The 18,128-nt window shown below is 39.7% G+C and overlaps 1 protein-coding gene across 1 annotated transcript in view; it reads right to left on the bottom strand.

The window, feature by feature from the left end:
• LOC127847378 (sodium- and chloride-dependent glycine transporter 1-like) overlaps nt 1-18,128 on the bottom strand; it is a 64,316-nt gene that overhangs the window by 35,010 nt on the left and 11,178 nt on the right. Inside the window, exons 2-4 of the mRNA XM_052379245.1 lie at nt 7,936-8,056; nt 4,903-5,034; nt 801-1,010 (exon numbers count right to left, since the gene is read on the bottom strand). Of these exons, the coding sequence (XP_052235205.1) occupies nt 801-1,010; nt 4,903-5,034; nt 7,936-8,056 (463 nt within the window). The remainder of the gene's footprint in view (nt 1-800; nt 1,011-4,902; nt 5,035-7,935; nt 8,057-18,128) is intronic.

Raw genomic sequence — 18,128 nt, 5'->3', positions numbered from 1 at the left:
TATGCTTGGTTTTGGTGGAAAAGTCAAATCTTAAAAAATACAATATTGCAGTTTACTTAAAGCACTCAGTCCCTAATATATTCAGCTCAATTTTTCGACAATAACAATAGTGCAGTGTAACCACAGCAGTAAGGTTCAATATTTGAGCATATGTACATAAATAACAACTTTGAATATTTTCAAGCTACAATGAGCACCATAAGCAAAACTAATTCGAAATCATGGAGAATTTACACATTACAAGTGCAATTCCTAATGGCAATAAGTAAGTTTTCAATCCTTATTGTCTTTCTGAGTTGTTAAAAAAAAACAACGGTAGTGGATCCAGTGTGGCTGGAATGTTAAACGGACTCGATAATGTCCATATCTGCCAATAATGCTCGAAAGGGCGCTTGGCAGTATAAATAAATAGATAGATTAAATAGCAAAAACATGTAATTCGAAAGTCAAGCTTTTCTTGCTTAATAATATTATAAAGTTAATTAATAAAATCTTCATTAATTGGTTGAATTCATATTGGCTTTGCTATTGAGCTTCAGACAGACGTATTGTCCTGCGGCCTCATGCCAATACGATAATATCGTCTTCAGCTCAGTAACAAAGCCAAGATGAATTGAATAATTAAACTAATTAATGACATTATATTGTTTGTGTTCATTAGGTATTCGATTATCAAAAGTTTGATGTTATTGATTAAATGTACGGCTTTTGTTTAGAACGTTGCGTTTAGTTTCTCACCAAACATAACAACAAACAAAGTGAATTTGCGTGTACACTTATGGAGTGAATAAATTACTTACAGCACTCCGTTCTTGAGAAGTTCCACGGGTTCGGGTCGGATCGGTTCATGGTTCTGTCCCGACAGTCGCACGAGGCCCAGACTGGGTCACAGTAGGACCAGGGTAGCGTTCGCGTCATGCTCGCGAAGAAGAAATACACGCATACGGCTATGATGACGTTGTAGTAGAAGGAGATCAGCGCGGACACGATCACCATGGAGTAGCCGAGACCTGCCGTTTACAACAACAACTTCCGTCAACAGAACTTTCTGTCTGAACTCAAGTAGAGTATGTAAGGGGTAAAAAAAATCAAATCATAGCAAATGTCATTTGGTTTATATTTTAGTGTAAGGTTCAATAAAATCAGTTTTAAACCCTAGCTGTACAGTAAACACGGCGGATGTTAAACACGTTCAATACGTGTGTAGATAGTTTAGTGTTCATAATGCGTTCTAGATGCGTTTAAAAAGACCGCATGTGTTTAAATGATGAACGGTGGTGTTAAACACCGACCTTCCAGTTTCAGACGGTGGAGCAGTCTGCTCACAGACATACATGATAGATAATCTTAATATTCATACATGCAATCCAAGTGGGCATTTTATTTATCTTATATTAGCTTTTCTCATTTCTTTTAAAACTGTGTTAAACCAGGACGCACTTTGAACAAATGCGTTCATAACCGGAACACAATATTCAACGCCTCATGTTTAAACCACTGACCAATATTCACACCGGTTAGGGTATCAGAATAACGTTTCAATTACAAATATGAACCAGCTAACGTAACGAACATGTTCAAGTCAAAATGGCGTTATTCGCACATGGGCAAATAAAGTGTGTATTGTTCGTTCCCTTTTCTATAGACAAGCGCAAAACGAATGAAAATTATAAAATGACATAGTGTCCCCAACAAACGAATGTAAACATGTCATTCTGCGAGGTAAGAATACTTGTAGATCTCCGTTAGCCTCTGATTTTCCGTGAACGTATCTTTAAGACCGGGAGTGTACGTACCTTGGACAGCGGATGTACGTACCTATGAGGGCGGAATTGATGGACCACAACTTGACGTACTTGTGAGAGCGGGGTTGATAGACAACACCTTGCAACCATGACGTACTTTTGAGAGCCGGGTTGATATACCACACCTTTACGTTCCTTTAAGGGCGGAGTTTATGGACCGCGTCTTTACGTACCTTTGAAGGCGGGATTGATGGACCCCACCTTGATGTACCTTTGAGGGTGGGGTTGATAAACCATACATTGACGTACCTTAAAGGGCGGGGATGATGAACCACACCTTGACGTACCTATAAGGGCGGAGTTTATGAACCACACATTGACGTACCTTAAAGGGCGGGGTTGAGGGACCACACTTTGACGTACCTTTAAGGGCGGAGTTGATGAACCACATCTTGACGTACCTTTAAGGGCGGGATTGATAGACCACACCTTGACGTACCTTTAAGGGCGGGGTTGAGGGACCACACTTTGACGTACCTTTAAGGGCGGGGTTGATAGACCACACTTTGACATACCTTTAAGGGCAGGGTTGATGAAACATACATTGACGTACCCTTAAGGGCGGGGTTGATGAACCACACCTTGACGTACCTTAAGAGCGGGATCGATGGACCACAATTTGACGTACCTTTAAGGGCGGGGTTGATGAACCACACCTTGACGTACCTTTAAGGGCGGGATTGATGAACCACACTTTGGTGTACCTTTAAGGGCGGGGTTGATGAACTACACCTTGACGTACCTTTAAGAGCGGGGTTGATGGACCACACTTTGACGTACCTTAAAGGGCGGGTTTGATGAACCACACCTTGACTACCTTTAAGGGCGGGATTGATGGACCACACCTTGACGTACCTTTAAGGGCGGGGTATGATGAACCACACCTTGACGTACCTTTGAAGGCGGTGTTGATGGTAAAGACTTTGACGTACCTTTAAGGGCGGGATTGATGGACCACACTTTGACGTACCTTTAAGGGCGGGGTTGATAAACCATACATTGACGTACCTTTAAGGGCGGGGTTGATGGGCCACACTTTGACATACCTTTAAGTGCGGGGTTGATGGGCCACACTTTGACATACTTTCAAGGGCGTGGTTGATGGGCCACATCTTTACGTTCCTTTAAGGGCGGGATTGATGGGCCACACTTTGACATACCTTTAAGGGCAGGGTTGATGGACCACACCTTGACGTACCTTTAAGGGCGGGATTAATGGACCATACCTTGACGTACCTTTAAGGGCGGGATAAATGGACCACACTTTGACATACCTTTAAGGGCGGGATTAATGGACCATACCTTGACGTACCTTTAAGGGCGGGGTTGATGGACCACACTTTGACGTACCTTTAAGGGCGGGATTGATGGACCACACTTTGACATACCTTTAAGGGCGGGATATATGGACCATACCTTGACGTACCTTTAAGGGCGGGGTTGATCGACCCCACCTTGACGTACCTTTAAGGGCGGGGTTGATGGACCACACTTTGACGTACCTTTAAGGGCGGGATTGATGGACCACAATTTGACGTACCTTTAAGGGCGGGGTTGATGAACCACACCTTGAAGTACCTTTAAGGGCGGGATTGATGAACCACACTTTGGTGTACCTTTAAGGGCGGGGTTGATGAACTACACCTTGACGTACCTTTAAGAGCGGGGTTGATGGACCACACTTTGACGTACCTTTAAGGGCGGGTTTGATGAACCACACCTTGACATACCTTTAAGGGCGGGATTGATGGACCACACCTTGACGTACCTTTAGGGGCGGGGTATGATGAACCACACCTTGACGTACCTTTGAAGGCGGTGTTGATGGTAAAGACTTTGACGTACCTTTAAGGGCGGGATTGATGGACCACACTTTGACGTACCTTTAAGGGCGGGGTTGATAAACCATACATTGACGTACCTTTAAGGGCGGGGTTGATGGGCCACACTTTGACATACCTTTAAGTGCGGGGTTGATGGGCCACACTTTGACATACTTTCAAGGGCGTGGTTGATGGGCCACATCTTTACGTTCCTTTAAGGGCGGGATTGATGGGCCACACTTTGACATACCTTTAAGGGCAGGGTTGATGGACCACACCTTGACGTACCTTTAAGGGCGGGATTAATGGACCATACCTTGACGTACCTTTAAGGGCGGGATAAATGGACCACACTTTGACATACCTTTAAGGGCGGGATTAATGGACCATACCTTGACGTACCTTTAAGGGCGGGGTTGATGGACCACACTTTGACGTACCTTTAAGGGCGGGATTGATGGACCACACTTTGACATACCTTTAAGGGCGGGATATATGGACCATACCTTGACGTACCTTTAAGGGCGGGGTTGATCGACCCCACCTTGACGTACCTTTAAGGGCGGGGTTGATGGACCACACTTTGACGTACCTTTAAGGGCGGGATTGATGGACCACACTTTGACGTACCTTTAAGGGCGGGATTGATGGACCACACCTTGACGTACCTTTAAGGGCGGGGTTGATGGACCACACTTTGACGTACCTTTAAGGGCGGAGTTGATGGACCACACTTTGACGTACCTTTAAGGGTGGAATTGATGGACCACACTATGACGTACCTTTAAGGGCGGGATTGATGGACCACACTTTGACATACCTTTAAGGACGGGATTGATGGACCACAACTTGATGTACCTTTAAGGGCGGGGTTGATGGACCACACCTTGACCTACCTTTAAGGGCGGGATTAATGAACCACACTTTGACGAACTTTTAAGGGCGGGGTTGATGGACCACACCTTGACGTACCTTTAAGGGCGGGGTTGATGGACCATACCTTGACGTACCTTTAAGGGAGGGGTTGATGGACCATACCTTGACGTACCTTTAAGGGCGGGGTTGATGGACGATGCCCTGACGTACCTTTAAGGGCGGGGTTGATGGACCACACCTTGATGTACCTTTAAGAGCGGGTTTATAGGCCACACCTTAACGTACCATTGAGGATAGGGTTGATGAACACAACCTTGACGTACCTTTGAGAGTGGGGTTAATGGGCCACACTTGACGTATCTTTGAAGGCGGGGTTAATGGGCCTCACCTTGACGTACCTTTTAGAGCGGGGTTGATGGACCACACCTTGACGGGCCCAAGGCTGGCGAACTGCCCGATGCAGAGCTCCATGTAGAACAAAGGGATGCCCATCACGCATAGAGAGATCGTGTAGGGGATCAGGAACGCACCTACAGTATACATGTATTGATAGATCATGTATGTGTATCAGGAACGCACCTACAGTATACATGCATTAATAGATCATGTATGTGTATCAGGTACGCACCTACAGTATACATGCATTGAGGGTTTATGTATGTGTATCAGGTACGCACCTACAGTATACATGTATTGATAGATCATGTATGTGTATCAGGTACGCACCTACAGTATACATGCATTGAGGGTTCATGTATGAGTATAAGCAACGCAACAACAATAAACTTTCATTGAGGGATCATGTATGGGGATCAAGAACGCACCTACAGTAAACATGTATTTAGGGATCATGTATGGGGATCAGGAACGAGCCTAGACTAAACATGTACTGAGGGATCATGTATGTGTATCAGGAACGCACCAACAGTAAACATGTATTGAGAGATCATGTATGGGAATCCGGAACGCATGTACAGTAAACTTGTATTGAAGGATCATGTATGGGAATCCGGAACGCATGTACAGTACACATGTATTGAGAGATCATGTATGTGTATCAGGAACGCACCTACAGTTAACAAGTATTGAGGGATCGTGTATGGGTATCAGGAACGCACCAACAGTTAACATGTATTCAGAGATCATGTATGGGTATTGGGAGCGCACCTACAGTAAACATGTATTGAGGGATCATGTATGGGTATCAGGAACGCACCTACAGTAAACATGTATTGAGGGATCATGTATGGGTATCAGGAACGCACCAACAGTAAACATGTATTCAGAGATCACGTATGGAAATCCGGAACGCATGTACAGTAAACATGTATTGAGGGTTCATGTATTGGTATCAGGAATGCACCTACAGTAAACATGTATTGAGGGATCATGTATGGGTATCAGGAACACACCTACAGTAAACATGTATTGAGGGATCATGTATGGGTATCAGGAACGCACCAACAGTAAACATGTATTCAGAGATCATGTATGGGTATCTGGAACGCACCTACAGTAAACATACATGTAAACTAATTCAATTGCCGCTCAGCTAGTAGAGTATGTATTTTTGACATGACTCATGTTCATTCAATAGGAATTCAGAGTTATTAGATAAGGCCAACCGATCGCATTTTCTTTTCTCATTTGTTTTGTGTTGTATAGTATGGTGTGTTTGACACTTAGAACTAAAATGTATAACCTTTGGTCGCCGTTATATCGTCAACGTCGGCGTTAGTTTTTTTGTTAATGTTTTGGGCAATAATTCAGAAACTAGCGAAGATACGTTTTAAAACGTTAAATACATATTAACTTTCAACGAAGATATTATCATTTTTACAGACACACGGCGTTGAAATTAATACTTAGATGTGTGCTCAAAATAAAACTCAAGAACATCAAGATAATAGATAACATGACTTATCTGACATAATAATATACTACATACATAACTTATCATTAGAATTGCAAATAGTTTGTGCACACGCAAATGAAGAAATGCAACATGAATAACATTGCGACGCATACTAGACTTAGTTTCTTCCCAAGAAAGTTTTCAACAAATTCAAAATTATTTGACATCAATTAAAGAAGTCTAAAGACAGGTGCAATTACATCTCATACTTAACCTAATAAAACCACAAACCTACCATATATCAATATGAACAGGCAGGTTATTAAAATTATGAAACTCTTGTGTTTTTTTAAATATTTGTTCGCCAATGATGCATGTGTACTGATACAGCCTTATCGAAATGATTTGCTAATTTATTCACGAAATTCAAATCTTTTATTTATTAAAAAGTATTGATATTTACAACTTAATAGTTTGAAAACTTCTTTTGTCAGGCAATTGTGAGCTCATCGGGCATAGCATGTTATATCGACTTGTGCCCTTCGGTCAACATCGTTATTCTAATTCGTGTCGTGTTATTATGTACATAGGCCAAACACAATAGTTATTTAATTATAAGAAAATAAATCATATTCTGACCATAACATACAATTTTTAAAGTTTGCAAAGTGATGTTCGTTTTTTTTAGTTTGAGTAATAGATGAACGTATTACTTCATTTTAACCGCTTAATTTAAATAGTTGTTCAATTTCATCCCATGACAGTCTACACATTGGAATACGCTTAACAGGTAGTTTGCCGTCCCAAAATTTCGAAAATGTGATTGGCGTTTAATATTCCCACTTAACAAATTATCTGAGGAAAACTAATTAAATTGAGCACAGTTACGACATTAACAGCTGAAACACTATTAGAACGCTAAATGTCAACATAACGTACCTCCCGATTGCAACTACAAAGTCAAAGAACCAGGAAACTCCAGACGTTATCCAAACCCCTAACGGTGTTACGTACCTCCATTTTTGCGGAAACACAAGAAAGGTAACATACAGACGCATTTCAGCCCCTTAATATGGTACGTATACCTCCCTATTGAGGGAACACAGTTAAGGAAACTTCCAGACGTTACCCGGCCCCCTAAGGTGTTTACGTACCTCCCCCATTGAGGAACCACCGCTAAGGAAACGTCCAAAAGTTACCAATTCCCCCTAAGGTGTAACGTACCTCCGCCATTGCGGAACTACAGTAAAGGAAATTTGCAGACATTACCCATCGCATACGTTGTTATGTACCTCCCCATTTCATTGCCGAAACACAGTTAAGGAAATTTCCAGACGTTACCCAGCCTATAAGGTGTTATGTACCTACCCGATTGCGGAAACATCGGATAGGGGAACTTAACTGTTACACAGCCCCCTACCCTACGGTGTTAAGTACAATCCCTTTGCGGAAACACAGGAATGGGAACTTCCGAAAGTTACACAAGCCCTCTAATGTGTTACGTGCCTCCCCATTGGGTAACCACAGTTAAGGGAACTTCCAGAAGTTACCCATCAACCCCTAAGGTGTAACTTACCTCCCCCATTGCGAAAACAGAGGTAGGGGAACCTCCAGACGTTCCCCAGCCCGACGGCGAAGCCAATCAAGGTAAGGATGAACTCGATCTGGCTGCCCCAATTCGCGCGCTTCTTGTCATTCTGCTGAAATATTAAAACACGATTTGCGTTTAAGTTTAAGTTGCTCAGATACGTTCCATAAAGTAAAATATAAATTTCAAAGCTTTTCCAATTTAAACCAATTGAAAATACAGGAGACCTGATTAGAGCATGTGGTCCTTTATTTATGGCCATAAATCACTTGCCTACAGTGTGACACAAAACTAAATACATGTAACAAATCACACTTAATTAAGCCTTGTCAAAAAGAAGATCCGTTTGTACTGAACAGACATTGTCTAACATAAACATCTAGCTTCTAAATAACATGTAAGGAATTTCTAATTTGAATTGTCCTTACATAAAAACAAAACAAATTATGCGATATGGGACGGGAGAAATAAATGACGCATAATGTCATGTAGCCCAGTCAATCTACCCTTCAACCTCAAACTATTTTCAAAAGAATTTCTGAGTGCGTAAATATGTTGATTATAGCATTATATTAATCATATAAAAAGTCAAACAAAGTCATGTGGGCAAAAAATGAAAATAATATTATTTTATTTTAATGATTAAAATTTATATGTTGTGACCGTCTCGACCACCGTAGCTCTACACACTAATAGCATCGTCTGTAATTGACCGATGTGCCGTGGGTTTCGATAATTTCTTAAAAGCCGGAACATGGAATAAAAAAGGACAAATTCAAATGAGAAAGGTAAGTCCAGCAATATATTTTATTACATAATATATATATATATATATATATATATATATATATATATATATATATATATATATATATATATATATATATATATATATATTAGCGCATAGAGGTTTAAACCGTGCAGTTTATCCGTAAATAAAAAATATAAAATCTAATGCGTTTTCATGTTTTCACATTGATGGCAATCCGAAGAAAGTTTCGTCTCAAAACAAAAGCTTCAATGATTTTGTTTGTCTTTTTTGTCATATATCCTCTTCATGTGTCATTATATTATGCTTTTGATTGATAAATCTATTCTCCTCTATTGAAAAGATCGTTATCTAGCTGTGGCGGGAATTTTTGAAAAAAAAAGAAAACAACGGAAGCCAATTCTTGCCGTAAAATCTGCTATAATTGAACGTTCGGTAGAACACAATTGACAAAACTGGCTCTAAATTATCATAATTCGGTTTGAGTGGTCAATTAATACACTTTTGACCGTATAATTGCTATCACAATACGCAAAAAGAGGTGTCGTGTTGAATATCGTGAAAGTTTGTGAACTTTTCTATGAACACTGTATTGTAACTTTGACCACGACATACACAATAACGAAATAGTTGAGTACTTGAATCACACTAATAGAGAACTATAATTTTAGTTATAATGTTCGCTTTTTTATTGGAAGCCATGTTTTAATTTTCTGTCTTCATAGTCACATTTGATTGAGATCGTTTTTAACTATAAACAAAAACATGATTAAAACTGGGAACACCGACTTATAACAAACGAAAGTCCACTACTTTTTTTCATTAACCCATTTATGCCTAGTGGACTCTCACATCCTTTTAAATTGGATTAATTTATTTCCAAAATTAGGGATGTCTAGTACATTTATTTCTATATTTAGAATATTTCTTACCGAAATTCCTTTAAGCAAACAGCGCAGACCCTGATGATACGCCGCATCATGTTTGCCAAGGCATTTTTTTCTAGACGTTAGGCATAAATTGGTATAACACAGGAATACAACTGAATTTACATTTTCTCATATAGGTCTGATGCAATCTTTTAAAATGGAATATAAGTTTTTACTATCTGCATTAATATGTTATAATGCATATTGTTACTATTAAAATAGTAGCACATTTGACATTACGAGCGTGCCGTTATTCGTTTCCGCCAGACCAATATGATCGTTTCAGACTTGGGTCGATTCTCTAAATTTGAAAAGATCGCGCGACGTCAACTGAACACAATGGCGTCCACACTCATTCTTAGCCAACGATATAAAATAAAATTCTGATGAATACTGTAGATTAGATCGATGACACTATTTGGGCTGTACAAAGTGTCGTCAAACTAACTTTAATAAACGGCACGCTTACCTTCAATGGCAGCTTAAATCCAATACTTATAACAATACAAATAAAACGATATGCACTTCCGATGTCTGTTCCATCCATAACTCTGAATTTAATTCAACCCATTTCAAAGCTTTTTGGAATCGTTTGTAGCGAATTTTACCGTAACCATTTTGACCAATATTACGATTTATGAAATCGAATGACTGGTCAGAGCGATTGATATTCCTACTGAAGTTTTCAAATATGCATCAGCAACTTCACAATCAGTCCCGTGTGCATTATTATGGCCTTATATTCCCGGAAATGCATGTTCAATTTTGATAATGATAATATTATTCGCATATATTAATGTTTTCATGTATTTGCTCATCAATTATGCCGATATCTTTTTGGTTAAAAAAGTTAAAAAAGCATGAAATGATAATTAAAAAGTCAATTGGTAAGGACCCGAGAGGCGCGATTGTTAAGTAGCAGAGAAGGGGCTAAGAGACTAACGTAAGTAAAATATTTAATGTTAGCGAAAATATGATCACATAACAATAAAAATAATACTAACAGTAGGAGTAATAATAATATATTTATTTGCGTTCATTTATACTAAAATAATGATTTTAACTAATGCTATTAAAGGAAAAATCATGCATTAAAACGACAGTGATATAAATTCACAAACAAACAAACAATTGTTATGTGAAAATTATTTCGATTCAAACTTGAACTGGCAATATACTTGTTTCAATGTAAGAAGCATTTTATTCTTAACTATGCTGCTTAAGATTGATTTTTTTTTAATAGTATTGTTGGTTTTGTCGTTTAAGAATGTTATTTTTGTGTCTACAGTACGATAAATGAGTGTGTAAGTGAGTATGATACCAGCACAGTACGATCAATGAGTGTGCTAGAGAGTCTGGTCCTAGAACAGTACGATCAATGAGTGTGTTAGAGAGTATAGTCCCAGTACAGTTCGATCAATGAGTATGTTAGATCGTATGGTACCAGTACAGTACTATCAATGAGTGTGTTAGAGAGAATGGTACCAGTACAATACTATCAATGAGTGTGTTAGAGAGTACTGGTACCAGTTTCGTACGATCAATGAGTGTGTTAGAGAGTATGGTACCAGTACAGTACGATCAATGAGTGTATTAGAGAGTATGGTACCAGAACAGTACGATCAATGAGTGTGTTAGAGAGTACTGGTACTAGTCCCAGTACAGTTCGATCAATGAGTATGTTAGACCGTATGGTATCAGTACAGTACGATCAATGAGTGTGTTAGAGAGAATGGTACCAGTACAATACTATCAATGAGTGTGTTAGAGAGTACTGGTACCAGTTTCGTACGATCAATAAATGTGTTAGAGAGTATGGTACCAGTACAGTACGATCAATGAGTGTGTTAGAGAGTATAGTACCAGAACAGTACGATCAATGATTGTGTTAGAGAGCACTGGTACCAGTACAGTACGATCAATGAGCGTGTTAGAGAGTATGGTACCAGTACCGTACGATCAATGAGCGCGTAAGAGAGTATGGTACCAGTACAGTACGATCCATGAGTGAGTTAGAGAGTACTGGTACCAGTACAGTACGATCAATGAGCGTGTTAGAGAGTATGGTACCAGTACCGTACGATCAATGAGTGTGTTTGAGTGTATGGTACCAGTACAGTACGATCAATTAGTGCGTTAGAGAGTATGGTATCATTATAGTACGATCAATGTGTATGTTAGAGAGTATGGTACCAGTACAGTACGATCAATGAGTGTGTTAGAGAGAATGGTACCAGTACAATACGATCAATGAGTGTGTTAGAGAGTATGGTACCAGAACAGTACGATCAATGAGTGTGTTAGAGAGTACTGGTACCAGTATAGTACGATTAATGAGTGTGTTAGAGAGTATGGTACCAGTACAGTACGATCAATGAGTGTGTTAGAAAGTATGGTACCAGAAGAGTACGATCAATGAGTGTGTTAGAGAGTACTGGTACCAGTATAGTACGATTAATGAGTGTGTTAGAGAGTATGGTACCAGTACAGTACGATCAATGAGTGTGTTAGAGAGTATGGTACCAGAACAATACGATCAATGAGTGTGTTAGAGAGTATGGTACCAGAACAGTACGATCAATGAGTGTGTTAGAGAGTACTGGTACCAGTATAGTACGATTAATGAGTGTGTTAGAGAGTATGGTACCAGTACAGTACGATCAATGAGTGTGTTTGAGAGTATGGTACCAGTATAGTACGATCAATAAGTGTGTTAGAGAGTATGGTACCAGTACAGTACGAGCAATGAGCGTGTTAGAGAGTATGGTACCAGTACAGTACGATCAATGAGTGTGTTAGAGAGTATGGTACCAGTACAGTAAGATCAATGAGTGTGTTAGAGTGTATGGTACCAGTACAGTACGATCAATGAGCGTGTAAGAGAGTATGGTACCAGTACAGTACGATCAATGCGTGTGTTAGAGAGTATGGTTCCTGTACAGCACGATCAATAAGTGTGTTAGAGAGTACTGGTACCAGTACAGTACGATCAATCAGTGTGTTTGAGAGCATGGTACATGTACAGTACGATCAATATGTGTGTTAGAGAGTATGGTACCAGTACAGTACGATCAATGAGTGTGTTAGAGAGTCCGGGTACCAGTACAGTACGATCAATGAGCGTGTTAGAGAGTATGGTACCAGTACAGTACGTTAAATGAGCGTGTTAGAGAGTATGGTACCAGTACAGTACGATCAATGAGTGTGTTAGAGAGTATGGTACGAGTACAGTACGATCAACAAGTGTGTTAGAGAGTACTGATACCGGTATAGTACGATCAATCAGTGTGTTATATCGTATGGTATCCGTATAATACGATCAATGAGTGTGTAAGAGAGTATGGTACCAGTACAATACGATCAATGAGTGTGTTAGAGAGTATAGTACCAGTATAGTACGATTAATGATTATGTTAGAGAGTATGGTACCAGTACAGTACGATCAATGAATGTGTTAGAGAGTATGGCACCATTACAGTACAATCAATGAGTGTGTTAGAAAGTATGGTACCAGTACAGTACGATCAATGAGTGTGTTAGAGAGTATGGTACCAGTACAGTAAGATCAATGAGTGTGTTAGAGAGTATGGTACCAGTACAGTACGATCAATGCGTGTGTTAGAGAGTATGGTTCCAGTACAGCACGAGCAATGAGCGTGTAAGAGAGTATGGTACCAGTACAGCACGATCAATAAGTGTGTTAGAGAGTACTTGTACCAGTACAGTACGATCAATCAGTGTGTTTGAGAGCATGGTACATGTACAGTACGATCAATATGTGTGTTAGAGAGTATGGTACCAGTACAGTACGATCAATGAGTGTGTTAGAGAGTCCGGGTACCAGTACAGTACGATCAATGAGCGTGTTAGAGAGTATGGTACCAGTACAGTACGTTAAATGAGCGTGTTAGAGAGTATGGTACCAGTACAGTACGATCAATGAGTGTGTTAGAGAGTATGGTACGAGTACAGTACGATCAACAAGTGTGTTAGAGAGTACTGATACCGGTATAGTACGATCAATCAGTGTGTTATATCGTATGGTATCCGTATAATACGATCAATGAGTGTGTAAGAGAGTATGGTACCAGTACAATACGATCAATGAGTGTGTTAGAGAGTATAGTACCAGTATAGTACGATTAATGATTATGTTAGAGAGTATGGTACCAGTACAGTACGATCAATGAGTGTGTTAGAGAGTATGGTACCAGTACAGTACGAGCAATGAGCGTGTTAGAGAGTATGGTACCAGTACAGTACAATCAATGCGTGTGTTAGAGAGTATGGTACCAGTACAGTACGATCAATGAGTGTGTTAGAGAGTATGGTACCAGTACAGTACGAGCAATGAGCGTGTTAGAGAGTATGGTACCAGTACAGTACGATCAATGAGCGTGTAAGAGAGTATGGTACCAGTACAGTACGATCAATGCGTGTGTTAGAGAGTATGGTTCCAGTACAGCACGATCAATAAGTGTGTTAGAGAGTACTGGTACCAGTACAGTACGATCAATAAGTGTGTTAGAGAGTATGGTACCAGTACAGTACGATCAATGAGCGTGTTAGAGAGTATGGTACCAGTACAGTACGATCAATGAGTGTGTTTGAGAGTATGGTACCAGTACAGTACGATCAATGAATGTGTTATAGAGTATGGTACTATTACAGTATAATCAATGAGTGTGTTAGAAAGTATGGTACCAGAAGAGTACGATCAATGAGCGTGTTAGGAGTGGGGTACCAGTACAGTGCGATCAATGAGTGTGTTAGAGAGTATGGTTCCAATAAAGCACGATCAACGAGTGTGTTAGAGAGTACTGGTACCAGTACAGTACGATCAATAAGTGTGTTAGAGAGTATGGTACCAGTACAGTACGATCAATGAGTGTGTTAGAGAGTATGGTACCAGTACTGTACGATCAATAAGTGTGTTAGAGAGTATGGTTTCAGTACAGTACGATCAATGAGTGTGTTAGAAAGTATGGCATTATTAAACTCCAGCAGGCGGGGGTCACATGGGAGTCAGTCAGTCAGTCAGTCTGTCGGTTTATTCCCATACATTGTTGCGTTGTAGAGTTAACTTCTTCCACATTCCACAAATCTTTAAAGTAATGTTTTTAAGTATTAAGTAAGCGATTTATTATAAGTACCGGTAAAACTTAAAATATGCGCTCACCATGAAGAAAGATGTGAAAGACACTTTTCACGCATATTACTCCAAACATTCCAGAGTCATTTCAACTTTACTGAAATAAAGAAGGTCTTAAATTGCGTTTGTTTAATAGACCCTTTTCACAATAAGCAAAAACTGATAAGAGGGCAAAGTCACATGACTAGCAGAATTCCAGAACGAGGCTGTATCCATTGCTATTGGCAATCATGCGAGTGTCGTTCGGCTATCGTATTGTGGCTAGCAATCATGCGATTGTCGTTCGGCTATCGTATGTGACCAGCAATCAGGCAAGTGTCGTTCGGCTATCGTATGTGACTGGCAATAATGCAAGTATCGTTCGGCTATCGTATGTGACTGGCAATCATGCAAGTATCGTCCGGCTATCGTATGTGACTGGCAATCATGCAAGTATCGTTCGGCTATCGTATGTGGCTGGAAATCTTGCAAGTATCGTTCGGCTATCGTATGTGGCTGGCAACCATGCAAGTATCGTTCGGCTATCGTATGTGGCTGGCAATCATGCGAGTGTCGTTCGACTATCGTATGTGGCTGGCAATCATGCGAGTGTCGTTCGGCTATCGTATGTGACTGGCAATCATGCAAGTATCGTTCGGCTATCGTATGTGGCTGGCAATCATGCGAGTGTCGTTCGGCTATCGTATTTTGCTTGCAATCATGCGAGTGTCGTTTGGCTATCGTATGTGGCTGGCAATCATGCAAGTATCGTTCGGCTATCGTATGTGGCTGGCCATCATGCGAGTGTCGTTCGGCTATCGTAGTATTGATTTAAATTAATGAAAAAACGAACAAGTAATACCTGTGAAAAAGACATTCTACATTGATCGGGAAAATGAGATGTGAACATTCAAATTTGACCATTCTACAACGACCTACGACTGGTTTTGTGTAGACAAAGAAGACAAATCAGTCTGGTTTACCGGTTTTCTTCAACTAACCATCTTAGGAGCCAAATATTGTGAAAGCAGTTCCGGAAATTCCAATACATCGTTCAGTTAAAAGCACATGATTTAACGCTCGATATAGCATACCAATAATTTCTGCATTGTGCAGCGCAATAAAAGCATATCAGTTGTGCATGCATGGTTTTGTTAATTGACGTTTTTGTTTTTTATTTAATAAGGTAACCATAAAAGCTTCATAGAGGTCAACAATATATATGGGGTAACTTTGATTGTTCACGAAAGATTGTTGACGCCACAGAAACGCATGTGTGTATGTTTACAAGTGAAAAATATAGTTTAAATTGTTCTAATTGTACACATTCTGATTTTAATAATTCGTCGTAAGTATCGCTGCCTGCTGTTTTCTCGTTCTGATGCTTGTTATCAAACCATTCGGGCTATCGCCTTGGTGGTTTAATTTCTAAGCACCGAAACTCAAACCGCAATAACCAACACAAAGCCGAAAATTATTTCTTAGCTGAGCATAATATAAAACAAGATAACGCTTAAGTTTTATTGCATGTTATTCCGTTATTTATTGTAACATCTTCCGATTAAACTGCCTATGTGTACATGGTATATTTTATATTGTTTATGAATGCCCATGTCAAGTTCTCATAGAGCTAATATCTGCTGCTTATGTAAAATATGTCAACAGTCCATACGGTTACACAAAATAAAGAGAGTATCCGCCTCATACACGCATACATGTAGATATGAACGACAAACGGTAGTGCTCCAATAATTTCACTATTTTCCTTATATGGCAGACTTTATTGATTCTCACTTTGTTTTTTATTCACAAATATATGCTTGCTTCCATTCTCATAGGCGGATCCAAGGGGGAGGGGAGGACGAGGCGTACACCCCCTAAAATCGCCAAAGTAAAGTCAATTCATTTGATGTTTCACACTTAACTAGATTTAAATCACCTATTTAAACTCGTTTTTCTTCTTTTCCGTACGAGAGGTGGCTGTCTAAGCCTTCAAAATAACTAAAATCGTGGAGCTTTGCCCCCATGGACCCACTATCAGGGCTTTGACCCCCAGCAAATCTTTCAATAGCACGCCTTCCCCCCACATACCAGATATCCTGCAACCGCCCCTGATTCCTGTGCATATCATTTCTGAAAAGCACGAAGGTATTATCAGCATAAGATCGAATTTCGATAAGCCACTGCGGTGTTAAAACGACGATTAGAGTTACGTAGACTGCCCATCAAATTCTGCGAGATGGAATGTACTGAGTTTCAACCGTGTAATTATAAGTGCAATAACATAACTAACCAATTATAACAATATTTGGAATGTTTACATATAAATAAAGAGAAATTGAGATTGCTTTGCATATCAATGTTGGTGATAATAGTGAATACCAAATGCAAGAAATACAATATATCCCGGGTGAGGATGCAAAATTGCCATGATTTTAATTTTACAAAACTGGCCTCGTAGTGGGTCTATACAATAGCTGGTATTAGCGAGGTCAACGTGGCAATAACAACTGTACAAATGTAAAGAGTAACGCACACGTTGTATGCATTTTAAGATTTGAATATGAAGCTGTTGTAAAATATTTCAACAAGACATGCAATGATTTCACGCTCAATCTTACAAAGCCAGCACGATATTCGCGTTTCACCTTTTAAAGTCCATGTCCGTGCTGACTCGGCATTTAAACTCGCTCGATATTCGTGGTTTATGTTTGAATGTTGATCTCAGAGCTACGAAGATATTTGACACAGCTCGATATTCTCGTTTTGCTTTTTAATGTAAGCGTTGTCTCGAAATTCAATCTATCTCAAAATGTGCGGTTCATGTTTAAATGTCAGAGCTAGCGATATATTAAAATCAGCTCGATATTTACGTTTAACTTTTAAATGTCGATGTGCTGGTTCGAAATTCAGCCTGGTTCAGTTTTCGCGGTTCATATTTGAATTTTGATGTCAGAGCTAGCACAATATTCGCATTACTTGAATACTGCGAACACAGTAGTATGTCTTCTTGAGAACCATGTCTCTCACATGTGAATATATTGAATACAAATGTCTTACACCTGCAATAAGCATAGGTTGGTGTCCATTGACTGATAATGAATTCGATGTTAATCGAAAGCGTGACATTGCATTTTAATTAAGTAATAGTGAATGTTCAATGGCTAGTTTGACATTACAGTTTAATATCCCTTGCTCAATTAACACGTTGTTGAACGGTTTACCGGTAGTGCGTTCGAACGTACGATTTACATTGGCGCCACGCTTTTGTTATTTTCTCTTTCAATGCTCGTCTAGAAAAAATCAAGTTTCTTGTATATAATATTGTTATACAAACTACAGTTTAAATTCT

This window comes from Dreissena polymorpha, chromosome 10, assembly GCF_020536995.1.
Source record: "Dreissena polymorpha isolate Duluth1 chromosome 10, UMN_Dpol_1.0, whole genome shotgun sequence".
Classification (NCBI taxonomy): Eukaryota; Metazoa; Mollusca; class Bivalvia; order Myida; family Dreissenidae; genus Dreissena; species Dreissena polymorpha.
Note: the sequence above shows the minus strand (reverse complement) of the source record. Positions and strands in the feature narration are given on the sequence as shown.